Source organism: Herpailurus yagouaroundi, unplaced genomic scaffold (genome assembly GCF_014898765.1).
Source record: "Herpailurus yagouaroundi ecotype Mexico unplaced genomic scaffold, PumYag 77, whole genome shotgun sequence".
Classification (NCBI taxonomy): Eukaryota; Metazoa; Chordata; class Mammalia; order Carnivora; family Felidae; genus Herpailurus; species Herpailurus yagouaroundi.
The window spans coordinates 42,307,624-42,328,890 of NW_024412388.1; the positions used below are offsets into that span (position 1 = coordinate 42,307,624).

Genomic DNA, 21,267 nt, shown 5'->3' on the forward strand with positions numbered 1-21,267 from the left:
CCCTCTCCCCTGCTCATTCTCTAAAATTAAAAAAAATTTTAAGGAAATCTTTTAGAACTACCATAGAAAAAAATTTTTAAGTTGAGCAGTTCATTTCACTTTTTGTTAAATCCAAGTAAAATTAATTTGCTATATTTACTGAACATAGCACATGAGCCCACTTTCTAAAAACTCTTTGTATGTATGTTGTCTATGTTTAAGAGAGATAGTTGGGGGTTGCCTGGCTGGTTCAGACAGAAGAGCATATAGCTCTTGACTGGGGATATGAGTTTAAGCCCTACATTGAGTATAAAGATTACTTAAATAACTCTGCTTTGGGTCCTCTGTCCCCCCCCCCCCCCCGCCCTCCCCTGCTTTTGACACTCTCTGTCTCAAAAATAAACATTAAAAAATAGTATTAAAATAAACCTGAGGGGCGTGCCTGGGTGGCTCAGGCAGTTGAGCATCCAGCTTTGGCTCAGGTCATGATCTCATCATGAGTTCGAGCCCTGCGTCGAGTTCTGTACTGACAGCTCAGAGCCTGGAGCCTGCTTTGGATTCTGTGTCCCCCTCTCTCCGCCCCACCCCTGCTTGTGCTCTGTCTCTGTCTTTTAAAAATGAATAAACATTAAAAAAAATTTTTTTAATAAAAAAATAAAGTAAACCTGAGGTTTAAAAAGTATTTCTGATTGATGGATGATTTCTATACTTTGTTCCTTTATTTAATACTTTTTTTTAAATGAATACATTTAAATTATCCTTCACAAGGGAAAAAATTAGTTGTTCCGACTTTAAAGCTATTTTATAAGCTCACCAACACATTTGATGTATTTTTGGGGACCACAAAATGGTAACCACCTTCCTGGAGGCAGGTTGGCAATATATAGCAGAAATCCTAAAACTTTTACCTTTTTTACCTAATAATCCCATATACAAATATAAATATATATCTATATATATTCACCATGCTAGAATATATACAAAAATAGCTTTATCCCATCATTTTATATAACTTTTAATATATGAGGAAAAAACAGCAAAAATGTCCATCTGTAGGGCACTTAAAATAAATTATATGGTACAAAACTAATATTCATACTTTGAATAATCTTTAATGGCAATGGAAGATACTAATCTCTCCATGTCATTAAACATTATACAAAACATTTCAAAACAATATGGTCTTAAGTGTGGTGTGTGTGTGTACTCTGAATAAAGATTGATAATTTTGGCACTTCCAACTGCTCTACAATGAATTTGAATTCACAATCAAAAACTTTTAAGTTTACAACTTCTAAGAAAGTTTACAAACTTCTAAAACTGAGCTGCTGCTGGTATAAATTACAAACTTAGAGTATTATTACAGTTTTCCACTTGGAACAGTTTTGCCAGTTACTGAGCACTGGTAATTGCTGAAGGAGGGACAAGTGAGATACTGAAAATTACTATATAGAACACTGTCACAAAAGTAAAGCCTAAATTACTGGGCTTTATAAAACCCCCAAAATACGTTTTTCCAGGTGATATATACCTCTTTCCTTTAGAAAGTAAAGCTGAATTAGGGACAGTCTCTTATTGGAGATTTAGTAATCTCAATACCTAACAGGGTGCTCAAACTCACAACCCCAAGATCAAGAGCTGCATGCTCTTAAGACTGGGTGCCTCAGAGATTTTTTTTTTTAACGAAAGTTTCAAATAAATTCAAAAGAACAGTAAAATGAACACTTTACATACCTCATCATCTGTTCTCCAAGACTTGAAAAAAGATTAAATACATGAACGCTATTTAAAAAAAACCTGAATGCTGAGTGTCTAGGTGGCTCAGTCAATTAAGCATCATCTGACTTCGGCTCAGGTCATAATCTCACAGTTCATGAGTTTGAGCCTCACATTGGACTCTGCTGTCATCGCAGAGCCTACTTCAGATCCTCTGTCTCCCCCTCTCTCTGCTCCTCCCCCACTTGCTCTCACTCTCTCTTCCTCAAAACTAAAAACATTAAAAAAACAAAAACAAAAAACCACCAATGTTCCAAGTCATATAGGCATACCTCGTTTTACTGCACTTCACTTACTGCCCCTCAAAGATACTGAGGTTTTTTGTTTTGTTTTGTTTTGACCAATTGAGGATTTATGGCAACCCTGCATGGAGCAAGTCTATTGGTGCCTTTTTTTCTGATAGCATTTGATGACTTTGCGTCTCTATCACATTTTGGTAATTCTCACAATATTTCAAAGTTTTGTATTATTGTATTTATCACGGTGATCTGTGCCATGGTTTTGGGTGTCACAAACCATGCCCATATAAGATAGCAAACTTAATAAATGCGTATGTTCTGACTGCTCTACCAATCAGCCATTTCCTCATCTCTCTCTGTCCCCTTGGGCTTCCCTTTTCCCTGAGACATAATATTGAAATTAGGCTAATTTAGAACCCTACAGTGGCATCTACGTGTTCAAGTGAAAGGAAAAAATCAATCTATGTGGCAAAACTACATTTTTGTCTTATTTTAAGAAATTGTTACAGCCAACTCAACCTTCAGCAACAACCACCTGATCAGTCAGCACTCAAGTCAAGACCCTCCACCAGCAAAAAGATTATGACTCACTGAATTTCAGCTGATGATTAACATATTTTAGCAATAAAATTAAGGCATGTACATTTTCGACAATGCTACTGTACACTTAAATCAACTACAGGATAAGTGTAAACGTAACTTACATGCACTGGGAAATCAAAAAAGGCATTTGACTCACTTTAATGCGATACTCGCTTTATTGCAGTGATCTGGGACCTAATCTGCAACATCTCCGAGGTATGCCTATATTTTAACAAAAACATACACTGGGCCAGCTATCTCATTAACAGAACAAATGAGCAAACTCCACCATTTAGTAGGATTCTGAGAGATACTGAAGTTTTAATATGAAGAACTTACAGTAAATAGACCTGATCTTAACATTTAATAAATACCTTTTCAGGGCTGTAAATATGGCAGGAAAGCCCTCAACCTCCTGCAATAGATTTCAAGCATCTTCCAAGTTGGAAAATATGGCAAAAGCCCAGAGTCTCCTATTTAAGTAATGCATATCTGAGGAAGCAGAACAAAGATAATACACTGTCCTTAAAATACATTTGTATTTACTTATTCTGCAGATTTCCAAATAAATCTATAGGATCATTTAGTCCAAAATCCCTGTCAAATATGTAATTGGGAGGTTTAGACAAAATGACGTCAGCTCAATGGATAGTACCAAAAAGAGCTAAAATACTACTAACAACACAAGTTTAATTTCAACTATAATCAGTTACCACAACCATTATTGGTAAATACCATCCTGGCAAGTGTGCATTCCAGGTAGTAACAGAACTCAGAATGGATAGTCTGGCACATACTACTACCTCAGTAAGTAAGAAATCTCTTCCCTCCACTCAAATTGCCAGTATCAGTCTCAGTGTTTAAAAACTCTTCTTCAAAAGATCTGTTTCCATTCTCTTTCCAACATAGAAGTGTGCTACCTTGGAATTCACTTTATTGTTTTGCACCTCTGTTTTCTCAATGATGAACAGACATGAAGACAGTATATGTTTCTATCAACTTCATATGGGTGTTGTGAAGATCCAGTAAAATAAAGGACATTAAAAAAGATTCTTGGTTCTCTAAGTCTGTAATTTAGAATGCTCCATTCACTGAGAGTAAAACAAATCTCTAAATTGTTACATATCTCCATGATCTAAACAACCATATGAATTAACCAAATTTGACTCTTGTCAAAAAGATTTATTAACTTAAAATAGAATTACTTCAAATACAGACAAAAGCAACTTTCTGTTCAATTTTGAATATTTTCAACATACAAGAATGTAAAAGAAAAAATTCTGAATCTTCACGTTGTAGTTTTATTTTATTATTTTTTTTTTTTTTTTAGCTTTTAAAAAGTTTTTGGCACTACAAGGTTCTGTAAAGAATAGAAGTGACAAATTTAAAACACATGAAAGTTTTTCCTAATTCTTAAGAACAATATATATAAAGTCTGAAGCAACCAAAGTATGAATACAGCTAATAGAAAATAAAGAATGTAATTTTTTAAATTCTCTTTATACAATTCATCAAGATTAAACAAAACATAAAATTCCCTTAAAAATAGGGTAATAAAATAGATGAAATTTGTATCACTCAATTTGGTGATACTAGTAAAAACTATAGTTCATATTTATATACAAATAATACAGTCTTTAAAAACAGTCTTAGAATTTAAATAAGCTATCTAAACGTGTTAAAATTTTAAATCAGGACCTGATTTGTTTTGCTTTCCATTAAATGTCACTTTTTCTGCTGAATGTAACTGACATTGAGGTACGGATACCCTTGAGACAGCAGGATTGGCTGGTTGCTGTGCATCGGTAGACCAGCTGAAAGAAAATGGACTCGCATTACTCCGACACGTTTCCTCTTGGTGGGTGGGGACAACGCTCTCTACACCGACGGGTGGCACATCTGTCTGTTGGACACAACACAGACAGGAAACTGAAAGGCTTGTGCCTATATATCTGACAACCCTTAGAATTAATAACTTGTAGCTAGTTCTCTTTTTTTCTATTTATATAGTAAAGAGGAGATAAAGCATGTAAAAACATTTCGCAGGAGAAAGAAGAGGAGAGCAGGAAACATGGGTATGTGAAAGAAAAGAGAGATGAAGGGGAGGTACCAAAGGCAACAAATTTATCAGGGAAGAATTTCAGACTCCCCCCAACCATCCCACCAGCCCACCAAGCCCTTATATGATTAATAATAACTTTTTTCAACCTTAGTTCTTTACTCAGAAGATTAAGTCCACCACAGTCAATGTTCTGCCATTCTATAATATAGGGATGCCCCAGCAATACACGGATAGTTTACAAAGGCTTAAATGAATCAAGCCTGAAACTTGTACCAGGGTTTCCCCTTAAAGTTACCATTTAATTCAGTCAGCATTTCTTGAGTGCCTTTCTTTAATTTCTTGAACTCCTAGTTTAAGTGTAGTAAGTAACTGACTCTAGTTTTTTAATTCATAGGTTAACGAAGAGCTGAGGGCCAGACTCAGACATTCCCTATTTGAATTGAAATACCTTCGAGGCAAGTAGGCTAGATAAAATGCTACAAATTCTCCTTAGTTTGTAATATTCATTACTTAGATCAAACCTATTACTGGTATGTCAGCACTAACAGAATAAATGAATTCTAATGTCATTCAAGTTCAACTAAACAAATTTTGACTATGTCACTATTCAACTCAAAAACTTCTATTAAATCCACACTACTTACTAAACATAGTCCAAAAAGTTTTTCATAATATGGCCTCAGCCTACCTTCTCCAGCCTCATCATGTACACATCTTTCCCATCCACTTCATCCTCTAGTCCTATTATTTTCTCTTCTTTTTTCCTCACTATGCCAGGCAAAACTCCTCGACTTTACATATATATTCCCTCAGCTAAGAATACTCTTCCCCTATAATCTCTAACAAATCTCTAGGAAAAACAAATCCTGTATCTCTTTCACAGTCTAATTCAAATGTCAAAATCTTGTGTGATTTGATCCTTGGTGTCCATATCTCCTATAAACTCTGCTAGGATAACATTTAACTGACTCCTTCTAAGTTCCTATCCTTGTCTATTTTACATGTCTGGCTCTTCTAAGTGTAAAGGTTTTACTTAATTCTTGCCTGAACAAGCACCTAGCACAGTGTGACACACAGTATGCTCTCAATAAAATGTTTACTGAATGCATAAAATCTCACTCCTGGTTCCTTGCCTTCACAAAGCCACCTTTGTCCCAGAACAAAACCCACCCAGCCTCTTAATGAATTTGTAAACAACGGTACCTTGAGTATAGAACGGTTTGTTGGGCTGAAATCTGGCATTTCCCTGATGCATGAAGTTTTGATGCAAACCATAAGGCCACGAAGCTGGGACAAGAGGGAAATGGGGACGTGGTGCATGTTCCCAAGGAATTGGAGGATTTAGTCCTGGAAAGCCTGGCTCTGCATTTCAACAAGACAGGAAAGACATACTTAAAATATCAGTTTGTTCATTTAAATATTCCTTCATTCCACAAAGATTTATTGAGTACCTACCACTGGACAAGAACAATGCTAAATGCAGAGGATACCAATTTTTTTAAGAATCAAACACTGTGCTCCAATTATTCATAAAAGAGACATATAAAAAGGTAGAGATACAATAATAAGTAGTCATTGCTATAAGAGATTGGTGGAAGGTGCTCTAAAGAGGGAACTAGGGTGCCTGGGTGGCTCAGCTGGTTAAGTGACTGACTCTTGGTTTCAGCCTGGGTTTGGTTTGCGAGTTCAAGCCCTGCGTCGGGCTCTGTGCTGACAGTGTGGAGCCTGCTTGGGACTCTCTCTCTCCTCTCTCTCTGTCCCTCCCCTGCTTGCTTGGGCACTCTCTCTCTCTCAAAATAAATATTAAAAAAAAATAATAATAATGAAAAATAAAGAGGGGGCTAACCTATTTGGTTCAAGGCTAGAGAAGGTTTTCCTAAGATGATTGACTAAACTAAATTTTAAAGCACAAGGAATTGTTAGGCAAAACAGGGCAAAGAGGGCATTTTAAACAGAAGGAATAACAAGTACAATAGCCAGGAAACAGGACAGTACAGCAAGTTTGGGAAGCTGCAAAAACAATCAGCAGTACCACTAAGGAGTAAAAGGAGGCAATGAAAGAAAAAAAGGCTGGATGGATAAGGTAGGATTTACATTTTAAAGAACCTTAGTACATCATTAAGGAGCTTCCACTTTTTCCTAAAGACAATGCCACTATCCTAGAAACAACTGTATCATGGTTCAAAAGGCAATTCTATTAGAAACTGAAGCACTGCGGTGTAATGGTTGAGAACTTGGGCTTTAGAGCCAACCAGGTCAAAGTTCAAATCCCAGTTCCAAAAATTACTAAAGTTCAATTATGCACCTCTGGCTGTTGTGAGGATTAAATTAGATAACAAAAACAATGTGGCTTGCACAAGTTGTGGTATGTAAGTAGAGACTCAAAAAATAGGAGTGCTATCCATTCTATGGCAAACAACCAACCCCCACAATCTACTTCCCTTTTAGAAGTACATCTTTCAAAGTGCATCTTTTCAAATTACTCCTAAGTAATTACTCCTAAATCTTTTGCATCATTTCTGGTGGCTTTTCTCATCCAGGGTCACAATGTGGCAGGAAATAATCTGAAAGACACTCCCCTCATTCACTAAACTTCCTAGCAGACTCAAATTAAAAGGTACTGGATAGGGAGGAGTACACAGCCAGAAAACTAAAACCCATACAAGCCATACTCTTAACAAACTCAGTCTTCTCAGGAGGTAAGCAGAAAAACAAAGCAGCTGCTTTGCTGAAAGTTCATAAAACCAAGTTACAATTAAGAACTGAAGCTACAGGGTATATTTTTTGCTTTAAATGAGACTGGGTATATATATTAAGGTCTTGACCAACTGAGAAATGTGTTTTGACATCAAAGGGTATTTCTTAGGATATATTCCAATCTCCCTCGGCCATTTTTCATAACTAAATATTTTCATAATATATTCTCACCCAATCCTTCCATTTTCAACAAATTAGTAATTTTAGCTGTAATATTAACTAGGAGTTGTAAATCCATTCCACATATAACAATATAACATTTACTGAGTAATCATTATATAATAAAAATAATATATTATATGAATAATGTATCTACCATACATCCGGGCACTATATTGGACATGATGGAGACAATGATAGAGAAGAAACAATTCACAGCTTTAGAAGTTCAGCCTAATGGGTTATGCAAACAAGTAAACTGGCAATTTCATAAGACAAGTATAAAGATATAGATATTAAGGAAACATGGAAAAGAAAAAGGATACCTAGCACAATTGGAGGACAAAATCAACAAGAGGGGTTCCTGTTAGAAAGTGAGCTAAACTTAAAAATGGAAGATGAATGAGTCACCCAAGCTTTGGAGCAAAGCAAAAGGAGGTAAGAGTAAGAAGGAGAGATAGGGAGAGGATTTTTCCAGGCAGAAGGAACAACTTTAGTAAAACAATTAGGGGTAAGAGATAATACAGTATGTTCCTAGGATGTTAATTAATTAGTTCATTATGACTGACAGAGATCAACTAGTGGTGGTACTGGGAAGAATAAAACTGTAAAAACTGAGCCATTGTATCAAAGGGCAAGACACTGGGTCTGTGTTCATTATATAACCCAGTGACTATCATGGTACATGTCATAGCATATATACAATAAACATTTGTTGAATGACAGAAACAGAGATTACATTAGAATGAAGATGTATGGGGTGCCTAGGTGCTAGGTGGCTCAGTCCGTTAAGCATGTGACTCTTGATTTCAGCTTAGGTTATGATCTTGCAGCTTGTAGGTTTCCAGCACCACACTGGGCTATGTGCTGACAGTTCAGAGCCTGCTTGGGAGTCTTTTTCTCCCTCTCTCTCCCCCTCTCTGTGCCCCTCCCCATTTGCACTCATTCTCTCTCAAAATAAATTAAAAAAAAAAAAAAAAAAAAGAATGGTCATATATGCCACATATCCTTTGATCTTGGAAATCTGAATGAGTTCCCATACTTTGACATTTCTGCTCAGCAAAATACATTATATGTATTGTTCCAAAGAGAGCAGAGGTACTTCTTCCATCATGGTACTCTAAGCAATAGCATATTTTTGTTTTTTTGTTTGTTTGTTTTTTTAAATTTTTTTTTTCAACGTTTATTTATTTTTGGGACAGAGAGAGACAGAGCATGAACAGGGGAGGGGCAGAGAGAGAGGGAGACACAGAATCGGAAACAGGCTCCAGGCTCTGAGCCATCAGCCCAGAGCCCGACGCGGGGCTCGAACTCACGGACCGCGAGATCATGACCTGGCTGAAGTCGGGCGCTTAACTGACTGCGCCACCCAGCCGCCCCAGCAATAGCATATTTTTGTATAAAAAGTACTAAAATACTTGTGAAAATTGATAAAGGGAAAGAATCAAGCTTTTAGTCTTTTCCTATATTTCAGGATAATCAAGTAGTTAATAAGAAAAAGTTCGGGGCGCCTGGGTGGTGCAGTCGGTTAAGCGTCCGACTTCAGCCAGGTCACGATCTCGCTGTCCATGAGTTCGAGCCCCGCGTCGGGCTCTGGGCTGATGGCTCAGAGCCTGGAGCCTGTTTCCGATTCTGTGTCTCCCTCTCTCTCTGCCCCTCCCCCATTCATGCTCTGTCTCTCTCTGTCCCAAAAATAAATAAACGTTGAAAAAAAAAAAAATAAGAAAAAGTTCTTTATAGAAGAATCACAAGCAGTAAATAGAAAATCATCATTTTACAACCCCTAGTAAAATAGCAATTATCAGAAATAATTATCAGTAACAACTAAAACTATTATGTAAAAATTAATGGGACGCTTCAAAATGGATAGAACACACTGATATCACCTAACTCATTGATCAATCTTAGATCACTAAAAGAGGAACAGTGAGAGTAAGTTCTTTTTGAAGTGAGGGAGCAAGAAACATACAGGACCAATCAAGAGATAAATTCTTGCCAACAAAAATAACCTGAATCTAATCCAGCTTCTGGACCTAACTTCCAATTTATAGGAAATATGGGGACAGAGGTACATGTTAAATAATGCCACAAAGATACAATTCAGCCAACATCAGAATATAAGAAGTTCTACAGTTTCTTTAATAAACAGTTTATATGGGGGAAAAAATAGTGAAGAGAAAGTATTACATATTAAAGGAGACTTAAGAAATAAAATAAGCATACACTTATAATGTAAGGGCTTTGTTTGAATCCTGATTCAAATAAATCAACAATAACAGTAATTTTAGAAAAAGAATAAAAATGAACAGGTATTAGGTGATACGGGGTATGGTAATGGTCTTGTGATTTTTTTTTTTAAAGAGATACAAACAGGTTTATAAGGAAATTTGATCCAATGTCTGAGATTTGATTAAATACTAAAGCCAAAAGAATTTTTTAAATGAGGTAAAGGGGTCAAAGAATAGCAAATATTGGTAACTGTTAAAAGCTGGGTAACAGGGTGCTTGTCCTACTTTAAAACTCCCTCCTTCTGTGTACATTTCAAAAAAGTTTTTAAAATAAAAATATAATCAACTAAAACAATGAATATTAAACAAGATTTATGGTACATGTATTTTTAATTATGCAAATATTTAAAAAATGGATGGTAACACACCTAAATATTACTTGGCAATTATGTCTAGGAATTGAGATTATGGATTATCTTTTATTTTTCAAATGTCCTATAATGAAAATGTATTACTTACATATCAGAAAAAACTAGTAGTTTTTAATGCTACAAAGTGCTAGTAATAGCTTTTTAAAGAATTGCTCCTTACTTATTAGTAAGAATTGTTTCTTACTAGGGCAAAGAACAAAGTTTTGAAGAAAGAAATTGATATAAAACTTGGATCTACTATGATTAATTACAAGAGCATGATAGTAAGTTACTTAACCCTATAGTTTCCTAAATTATAAAATGAGTGCTAGTAATGCACCAAGCAGGATTGCAGTGAAACTTTAAAATAATCATAAAGTTGACTTTTAAAAACTGAGAACAAACTGAGGGTTGATGGGGGGGGGGTGGGAGGGAGGGTAGGTGATGGGTATTGAAGAGGGCATCTTTTGGGATGAGCACTGGGTGTTGTATGGAAACCAATTTGACAATAAATTTCATATATTAAAAATATATATATATAATAAAACAAAATAAAATAATCATAAAGTGACATTTATGTATATTACCTCATTTAATATTCACAACATCCCTGTGAGTTAGATGCTATTAATATCCTTATTTTACAGATGAAATCAATGCATAAAGAGATTAAGCAACTGCCTAATCCCACATAATAAATGGCAGAGCCAGGATTCACATCTAGGCAGTCTGAATCCATAGCCCATATACTGTATCTAATCCTATACTTGCCCCTCTGTAAATATTTCCTCACTTTTATTTCCCCCAGTTCAACCAATAAACCCAACCACCCAACCTTTCTACAGACATATACAAAAGAAGAAAAGGAAGGGTTACCCGAATTTCCCACTGTACCATTGTTCACCAGGGAATTTGGAGCCACAGTACGAGGCCAGTGTCCATCATGAGAGGAGTTAGGGATCGCCACAGGTCTGGCAGCAGGCTGTGCAAAGATGATGCTGGGATCGTTCAGGCCAATATTGCTGGGGGCACTGCCTGGTGCAGAGTGGATCACTGGGCCGTGAATAGGCCAGGACGGGGCAGGGATCTGGAGAGGGTGCATTGGCAACAGTCCCATATTGTGCATGGGAGAATACTGAGCTGGTGGTGACTGGGGAAAGTTATACATAGGCATCTGGACCTGATGTGGGGGCTGGGCTCCCTGCTGAGGTGGGCCAAGCTTGGGTTGGGATCCTGGCTGGGATGGAGACTGGGTAATGGCAGCTGACTGGGATGAGTTCTGTGGAAATGGTTGGGGCTGAGGAGAATAAGATGGTGAATCAGACTGCAAAGAGAAAAAGATAACATTTTAAAATTAATTTTAAAACATCTTACTATTATAAAAGCAGAGATAATCAAAATAAAAAATTATGGAGTTATTTCATTAGAACATTATAAACAGAACTCTATAATGTGTATAATAAACAATAATAGAGCCTCATTTTACATGAAAATAGAATTTTCTTCAAGATCCTCAAACTCTCTCTGACATATGTACTACCCTACAAACCCTTTCACTATCCAAAGAAAAAAGACCCCAGACGTCATTCCCATCATGCAGAACCCACATTTCCAACTGTAACTAGAAACTTATATCTAAATATCTCACAGCCACTTTGATTCAGTCCCTCAACAAGTGTTGATTACGTCTGGGCATTGTTTTAGGTGTTAAAAATACAACACTAACATATATGCCCTCATGGAACTTAAAGTCTATGGGGAAAAGGAAGAAGAGCACATGAAGATTACACAACAATCAAAATAAATTAAAATGATTACTATGATAAAGAATGTATAATGTATAGTGTATAAGGAAATCCCAAAGCAGGAACACCTAAAAGTACTTTGGGAAGAGAGAAAGATGAATGAAAGTGGAAATCAAGGAGAGCTTCCCAAAGGAAGCTGAGACTCAAGGGTAATAGAACTCAGTCTGATAAAAGAGAATAGGGATAAGGGGAAGGAAAGAGTGTTTTGAGCAGAGAAAACATGACTGAAGGTCTTTAGGCTCATGAACACCTGGCTTTTTTTTTTTTTTAATTTTTTTTTTCAACGTTTATTTTATTTTTGCGAGAGAGAGAGACAGAGCATGAACGGGGGAGGGGCAGAGAGAGAGGGAGACACAGAATCGGAAACAGGCTCCAGGCTCTGAGCCATTAGCCCAGAGCCTGACGCGGGGCTCGAACTCCCGGACCGCGAGATCGTGACCTGGCTGAAGTCGGACGCTTAACCGACTGCGCCACCCAGGCGCCCCAACCTGGCTTTTTTAAGTAATGGGATTGTGAAATAAGTTTAATATTACTGGAGTACAAAGGCAGGGGAACAGCAGATTTGAGGTTAAGAACCAATGAGGGGCAAGATAATGAAGGGTACTACAGCCCTTGTAGTTAAGACTTTATCCTGAGGGCACTGGAAAATGACCAAAGGGTTTTAAGTGGGTCAGGAACACCATCAATATGTGTTTTAGAAAAAATTATTCTGGCTTAACAGGAATGAAACAGAAAATATTAGGGGGGAAAAAACACTAATGAGACTGATTAAAAGGCTGCTACAATAGTCCTGAGATGATGGTAAGCTAGGCTACAAAATAGGGACAGGGAAGCAAATGGCTGTGAGCTCTTTTTTATAGGTAGAAACAACAGGATTTGGTGACTGATTTGGATGTGTGAATTGAGGGAGAGGAGTAGTTCTGGAAACCAGAGAATAGGATCATTCAATGAGATGGAGAACACAGGAGCAAGAAGAGGCCAGTCTAGGGATTTGGAGAAAAATGTTACATTCCAGACATTTTGAAGTTAAAGTGCTTTGTGAGACATCAGAACAGCAGTGTCCATTAGGCTCTTATCCAAATATCAGGTAACAAAAAAGTGAGTGTTGGAAGCAAAGGGTAGAGTAGAAGCAGCACAGGAAAGTGGTTAGGGCATAGGTTTTGAAGACAGAGCCTGAGGGTTCAAGTTCAATTTACAAGTGTGTTTTGACCTCAGGCAAAAAACTTAAATCTGGTTTTTTTACCTGTAATGTATAAATAATGAACTGAATCTACCTCATAAGTTTTTGTGTAGTTTAATTAAAATACATGTGGAAATATAAACACCAAATTAAGGATAGTAGATACATTTTAGTAGCTAGGAAGGGATGGTAGGAAGGTTTTAAGATCCAATACGAATGCATAGGGACTGTTGACTATGGGTAATTTTTTAATAAATCAAAGATAACAAAATGTTAAGACTTATTAAAGTCTGGTGGTACTACATGAATGTTTATTATTTTCTGTACTTTTCAAATATTTTACAGGAAGAAATAGAAAAAAGCATATATACAGTACATAGCACTCAACAACATTAGCTAATATTACCGCTGTTATGTAACATTTATGAAAATGTCAGACCCATAGTAGGTACGCAAATACTATAGGTGAGGATAGTGGGCTGCTTAATGTTCCCAATCTCTCCCTATATTGATCTTCATATACTCTTGGAATTTTTTTCTAGTGGGCGCCTGGGTGGCTCAGTTAAGCCTCCGACTCCCGGTTTCGGGTCAGGTCATGATCTCACCTTTTGTGAGTCTGAGCCTTGCATGAGGCTCTGCACTGTCTGCAGAGCCTGCTTGAGAATCAATCAATCTCTCTCTCTCTGCCCCTCTCCTGCTCATTCTATGTCTCTCTCAAAATAAATAAACCTTAAAAAAATTCTTAAAGATTTTTTTCTAAAACACAGATATCAGATTTAGCATGTTTAATAGTTAACAGCTTTGAAGCTACACAAACCTAGGTTTGAATCTTTTAGTTTCTCTTATTCTCAGCTTCCCAATTTGTAAAATTTGATCACACTAACACCTTCCACTTCACATGGCCCCCCAAAGGATTAAGTGTGACAAACCAAAACATAATGTCACATTTAGAGTAAGCAAACATTCGATCGGTATTGAATTAATTAATTTAAGAAGTGCAAGATGAATACAGATTTACATAAAGGTAAAAAGCTACTCAGCAAATATGAAACTTGTGAATCTGAACTCTAATTCAATATTCTGCTTTCACAGGATATATTTCACTAGGTATTCAAATTAGCTATGAGAAGACACATAAAAGCTTCAAGCAAGTGCAATACCATGCATGTACTGCCTTAACAGTATTAAACCCCAACACATCTCAATTTTTGGGTCTATTTTTATAAATGTTGCTGATATTTTTCCACTAGGCAAAGCCTAGAACCTCAAAGTCATTACCTTATTTTAATCTACCAACAAACATATTAGTAGTTGTTATCTTACTTTACAAATAAGAAGGCAGAGTCACTGAAGTTAAGTAGCTTGCCCATAGATACAAACCCAGATATACATCACTCCAAAAGTAATGCTCATTCCACCTCAGGTGACTAGCAAGAATACCACTACAAAGCACCAAGTAATCTGGATGATTGTATTTGAAGTCTGAAAGATCAACCCTATCACCCATCAAAGACAGTACTATCTTCCTGCCAAGACTAATCCATTTGCAGGTTCAGTACTTACACATTCTGAGGACTGTCTAGTCCTTACGGACTGATCACCCTGTTGCTGGGCTGAACCAGCCACTTGCTGGGCATTTACGAGGTTGCGGACCAACTGGGCTGCTAAGAGAAGACATCAGAAAGAAAATCAACAGATAATGAAAACAGCAGAGAAATGACAATCAATAAACTCCCTTTCTCTGTTAAAGAGTCTCAAATCTTAGATTTGTACTTTTAAACTATGATTATGCATGTGAAGGACTTGTAACAACATTTTTGTTAAAGTCATTTTTCAATCTTGTAAATCACTAAAAAAATATGCTGTGGAGGACGCCTGGGTGGCTCAGCTGATTAAGCTTCCGACTCTTGATTTCGGTTCAGGTCATGATGAGGTTCATGAGTTCGAGTCCCGCATCAGGCTCCGTGCTGACAGCACAGAGCCTACTTGGGATTCTTTATCTCCCTCTCTGTCCCTCTCCCAAGTGTACACGTGTGCATGCGCATGCACACACTCTTCTGTCTCAAAAATAAATAAAAAAAAAAACTGGGAATAGAAAGGACAAAAAGACAAATACTGCTTTTCTTTCTTTTTTTTTTTTTTTAATTTTTTTTTTTTCAACGTTTATTTATTTTTGGGACAGGGAGAGACAGAGCATGAACGGGGGAGGGTCAGAGAGAAAGGGAGACAGAGAATCAGAAACAGGCTCCAGGCTCTGAGCCATCAGCCCAGAGCCTGACGCGGGGCTCGAACTCACGGACCCCAAGATCGTGACCTGGCTGAAGTCGGACGCTTAACCGACTGCGCCACCCAGGCGCCCCGAATACTGCTTTTCTAAAGGAGACAATATATTTCAGAAAATACCTTCTGCAGGGCGCCTGGGTGGCTCAGTCAGTTAAGCAACCAACTCTTGCTTTCAGCTCAGATCATGATCTCATGTTGTGAGAGCAAACCCTGAGTCTGTCTCCACCCTGGGCATGGAGCCTGCTTAAGATATTCTCTCTTCCTCTCCCTGCTCGTGCACACATATACTATCTCTCTTTCAAAACAATAAATACATTAAAAATGTTATCAACACAAATGACCTTATTTCTACCAGAAACTATTTTTGGCTTGTTCTATTTACCAGCCACACTGCTATTCCTCTGACGGGCCAGCTTGACCTCTGGGCACTCCCTTCGTACATGTCCAGCATCTCCACATATGAAGCATCTGAGGTCTCTGGGGTCTCTAAACTCTCGAGTGTCATGGAGGTCTCGGGGATCAAGAAGGTCTCGGGAGTCTTTCTCCTCTTCATTCCCATCCTTCTCTTCTTCACTGTCTTTCTTCTTTAGTCTAAACAGTAAACTGCTGATACCAATAATGTGGGGCTAGGGACTTGTAAACTGAGTGAATCACAGAACAAACTAAACTATACAAGAGTCTCACAATAAAGGGATTAACATGCTCATGGTTTCATGCATCTTTTTTAAGGCAAAAGAACTCATATTTAAAGCACATCTACTCATATGGCAGCAACTGGGTATTCTAGTAGTTTTATAATACATTATCAAATTAGAAAAAATTTTTAGTATTGAATTTTAATCTTATAACAATCAAACAGAGGCTGGTATTTATTAACTCCATTTTACAGAGTAAGAAGTAGATGCTTAGAGAAAGCATCTTCTCATTTAACAATCAGTAAATAGCACTGATGCAACCTAGGAGTTCATTCTGTCTGACAAGTTCTAAGATCTTTATATTAGGCAGGACTTGATTCCTACAGAAGGGATTTTCTTGGCCTATTAAATACAGGAAAGTATATTTCATAAATATATCCTCAGGGGGTAGAGAGAATAAATATTCCTCAAAATATGTATTATATAGGTATACCTCACAGTAGATACCTCAAAGATTTAGTTAATTATATATTATAATTATTGGTTTGCATTACTGTGAGGTGAGAACCCCATGTCTCTTTTTTTTTCTTGACTCCTAGCACAGTTTCCAATAAAGAAGGTATCAATAAATCCTTCAATTTAAAAAAAAAGAAACACAAAGCCACAATGAATTAATGAATAAATGAACAAACGAGTATTTTAAGATACCACTGTACCACAAATAAATCTCACTCTATTAACAAAATTCCACTCCAATATACATTTACCCAACGTCCAATTTAAGCCCTGAACTTTCTCACTTAAACATATATGAACACAGTTATAGCTACAACTGGCCTCACATTTATTTTCCCTGTAATGTCAATATATAATCATTTTGCCAACCTTCTCCTTTTAGGGCAGTCTTTCATGTAGTGGCCTATTTTTCCACACACACGACAGCATCGATCATTGGGAGCCAGTTCTCCATCTGTTAATACTCTGGAATCAAAGAAGTACTCCTAGGGAGAAAATAAAAGTTTTCTAGAAAAAAACTATGAATTTTGGAATCCAAATGGAAATAAGACCAAGATGTAAAAGTGGTTTTAAAAAAAGGGAATAGCCACTTGGGTGGCTCAGTCAGTAAAGCATCCGACTCTTGATCTTGGGTCAGGTCATGATCTCATGGTCGTGAGATCAAGCCCTGTATCAGGCTCTATACTGACAGGGCTTGGGATTCTCTCTAGTTCTCTGCCTCTCCCCTACACACACACACTCTCTCTCTCTCTCTCTCTCACTCTCTCTCTCTCTCTCTCAAAATAAATAAACTTTAAAAAAGGAAATAAATATCAACAAATATTTCACGATAACTAAAATCATGATACGAAAATAAGATTAAAAATTATCATCAATATCACAGCTGCAAACAGTACTAATCACTTTATATCCACATTATTTCCTCATTCATTTGTGGCATCTTTCCATAATATTTTTTTTTTATTAAAAAAAATTTTTTTTTTCGTTTATTTATTTTTGGGACAGAGAGAGACAGAGCATGAACGGGGGAGGGGCAGAGAGAGAGTGAGACACAGAATCGGAAACAGGCTCCAGGCTCTGAGCCATCAGCCCAGAGCCTGACGTGGGGCTCGAACCCACGGACCGTGAGATCGTGACCTGGCTGAAGTCAGACGCTTAACCGACTGTGCCACCCAGGCGCCCCTTTCCATAATATTTCAATAAAGTAGATAGTATTTTCCAAATTTATTTTTGAGAGAGCACAAGTGGAGGAAGGGCAGAGAGAGGGACAGAGGATCTGAAGCGGGATCTGCACTGACAGACTGACAGCAGTGAGCCTGACGTGGTGCTTGAACTCATGAACTGTGCGGGATGATGACCTGAACCAAAGTCAGGAGTTCAACTGACTAAGCCACCCAGGTGTCCCTAAAATAGATACTATTTTAATCCTCATTTTATAGATGAGGAAATGGAGGCTCAGAGAGTTCAAGTCATTTGCCCAAAGTAAAAAAAGCTGGTAAGTAAGCAGGATTTAAAGCTAAGTCTGTCTGACTACAAATCTCATATTTTCTGCCTTACCAGGCTACTTCTAGAAAAAAAAAACTATGCTCTTTACAAAAAGCTCTATGTAAATAAAGCAATCCTCTGGTTTATTTAAAATATGATTGGATTTTCTTATAACATCTCAAGAACATGTAACATTTATTATGCAAGCAGGGTATACCTAAAGAGAAGGTAGAGAACCAATACGAAGCAAGTCATTTTCCCAAATCATTTTTCCTTCATCCTAGCACCTGGCTTATTCTAAGCTTTAGCTCAGTTTTGTTTTGCAATATCACAAAGACTAATATGTCCTAACAGTACCCACATCTCTGGAAGGCAAGAGAATATGTCCATACAGCAATCTTCAAACCTATCTAAAGTCAGATATAAAAGAGACACACTTACTAGGATGGCTATCATAAAAAGAAAATGGATGTGGATGAAATGGAACCCACATATATTGCTAGTGGGAATATAAAATAACACAGCTACTTTAAAAAAGTTTGGCAGCAGGGCGCCTGGGTAGTGCTCCGTCAGTTGAGCGTCCGACTTTGGCTCAGGTCATGACCTCATGGTTCACGAGTTCGAGCCCCGCGTCGGGCTCTGTGCTGACAGCTCACAGCCCGCAGCCTTCTTCAGATTCTGTGTCTCCCTCTCTCTCTGACCCTCCCCTGCTCATACTCTGTCTCTCTCTTTCAAAAATAAATAAAACATTAAAAAAAAAAAGTTTTGCAGCACCTCAGGAAGTTAAAAATAAATTTATCAAAATGACCCAGCAATTCTGTTAGATATATAACCAAAAGAAAACATACATCCGCATGAAAATTTGTGCACAAATATTCACAGCATTACTCATAATATCCAAGAAGTAGAAACAACTCAAATGTCCAACACAGGTGATGAACAAATAAAATCTGATATATCCATATAATGGAATACCATTCAACCATAAAAAGGAATGAAGTACTGATACATGAACAAACCCTGAGAACATTAGCCCAAATGAAAGAAGCCAGTCACAAAAGGCTCCACATATGATTCCATTCATACAAAATGTCCACACAGTCAAATCTACAGAGACAAAAAAACAGATTGATGGTTTTGAGGGGTAGGAGTAAAAACAGGAGTGGGGATAGGGGTTTCCTTGAGAGAAAAACAAAATGTTCTAAATTGGATTGGGTGAAGGCTGCACAATCCTGTGAATAAACTATAAACCAGTGAATTAACTGTTCACTGTATATCAGTGAATTATAGAGTATATGAATTATATCAATAAAGCTGCATTTTAAAAAACAGATAAAAGAATTCTTCACAGTTATTATTGATGAAACCAATGTCCCTAATTAAAATCTTCACCATCATATTTTCTTCCAAGACAAAATGAAAGCCTATGTCAGTTCACCCAGTTGCTTAATGCAGAAACCTAGGAATCATCCTGAACTTGGTCTCCTTCACCCATCACCTTTAATTAATCACCAGTTGTAACCACTTTATTCTTGAATCTCTAATCCACGTTGCTCCATTCCCCCATCCCAGTTAAGGTGGCTTACACCTGAGGGTCAGCAAACTTTTCCTGTACCAGCTAGTAAATATTTTAGGTGTTGTAACAAAATTGAAGGTATTATGTACCTTCTCTCTTAACAAGAGAGAAAGCAAATTTCCACTAAATTTTCATTGAAGAATTTCAAAATATACTACTACTAATAATGGAGTTTTTTTGGTTTTTTTGTAATAGAAGTTTACTAATTGAAGAAAGTAATTCTTTCTGGGGGAGACATTTTGCCTGAGGTTCAAAATTAGTGTTCCCTATCATTAAAATCAATAGTAAATGCTCATCTCTTAATGCTAATCTGTAATTATGTTTTATGTATTTCATCTTTGAAAATGTTTTTCACAGATGAAGAGACTAAAGATTCAAGGTAAAGGGACTAACAAACGGAACTAGAATGCAAATGAAGGACTAGTCTCTGATAAAGAAAACGTATCTGTGGGGCACCTGGATGGCTCAGTCAGTTGAATGTCCGACTTCAGCTCAGGTCATGATCTCCTGGTTGGTTGAGTTCAAGCCCCATATAGGGCTTGCTGCTATCATAACAGAGCCCCTCTGTTCCCCTCTCTCTCTGCCCCTCCCCTGTTTGTGCTCTCTCTCTCTCTCAAAAATAAATGAACATTAAAAAAAAAATGTATCTGCAGATACAGGCAGATTTATAGATTGACAGAAACTTGAAGGAATATCGGTCTGATACTATCTTTGTCTCTGAGGGAAAACTTCTAAGCATAAGAAGGACAGAGGTGAAAGGGTGGACAAAATACAACAGGTATTGAATTTTGAGTAAAATAAGACCTGAATTAGTTTTTATCAACTAGGAGATATAGATAACTAAAGAAATGTAATAAGAGGAGCACCTGGGTGGCTCAGTTAAGTGTCTAACTCTTGGTTTCGGATCAGTTCATGATCTCATGTAATGGGATCGAGCCCCGCATCAGGCTCTGCACTACCATTGCAGAGCCTGCTTGGGATTATCCATCCCTCTCTCTCTGCCCCTCCCTCTGTCTCAAAATAAATAAATACACTTAAAAAAAAATGTAGGGGCGCCTGGATGGTTCAGTTGGTTAAATGTCCAACTTTGGCTCAGGTCATGATCTTGCAGTCTGTGAGTTCAAAGCTGTGCATCGGGCTCTGTGCTAACAACTCAGAGCCTAGAGCCTGCCTTGGATTCTGTGTTTCCCTCTCTCTCTGTCCCTTCCCTGCTCATGCTCTGTCACTCTCTCTCTCTCAAAAATAAATAAACATTAAAAAAAAATTTTTTTAATGTAGTAAGAATGTCACATGGTACCGAAAGTCTAATTTAGGCCAGTAAACATTAATTTATAGTTGTACTATATAAATAAAACCACCTAGCTTTATGACTTTTTTCCATAGTGCTTAGCTGCCCAAGCACAGACAGATGGTGGATGAGTGAATTCATGTAAGGCTGAACACATAAGGGTGCAAAAGAAAGGAAGGCCTGGGTAGCTCAGTCAGTTGAGCATTCAACTCTTGCTTTTGGCTCAGGTCATGATTCCAGGTTTGGGACTGAGCCCCATGTCAGGCTCTTCCCTGAGCATGGAGCCTGCTTGAGATTCTCTCTCTCC

General features: G+C 37.4%; 1 protein-coding gene across 11 annotated transcripts in view; it reads right to left on the reverse strand.

Annotated features, from left to right (window-relative positions):
* Nucleotides 1-2,074: 2,074 nt before the first annotated feature.
* TUT4 (terminal uridylyl transferase 4) overlaps nt 2,075-21,267 on the reverse strand; it is a 142,973-nt gene continuing 123,780 nt past the window's right edge. For 3 of the 11 annotated variants that reach the window (XM_040470248.1, XM_040470256.1, XM_040470255.1), the window contains 6 exons: nt 16,981-17,096; nt 15,843-16,066; nt 14,741-14,841; nt 11,069-11,516; nt 5,842-6,000; nt 4,288-4,390 (listed from right to left, as the gene is read on the reverse strand). In XM_040470248.1, the coding sequence (XP_040326182.1) occupies nt 4,302-4,390; nt 5,842-6,000; nt 11,069-11,516; nt 14,741-14,841; nt 15,843-16,066; nt 16,981-17,096 (1,137 nt within the window). In that variant the 3' untranslated portion in view covers nt 4,288-4,301. Of the gene's footprint in view, nt 3,069-4,274; nt 4,480-5,841; nt 6,001-11,068; nt 11,517-14,740; nt 14,842-15,842; nt 16,067-16,980; nt 17,097-21,267 lie in introns of those variants that run through there. The other 8 variants (XM_040470258.1, XM_040470254.1, XM_040470247.1 and 5 more) reach the window with 7 other exon arrangements.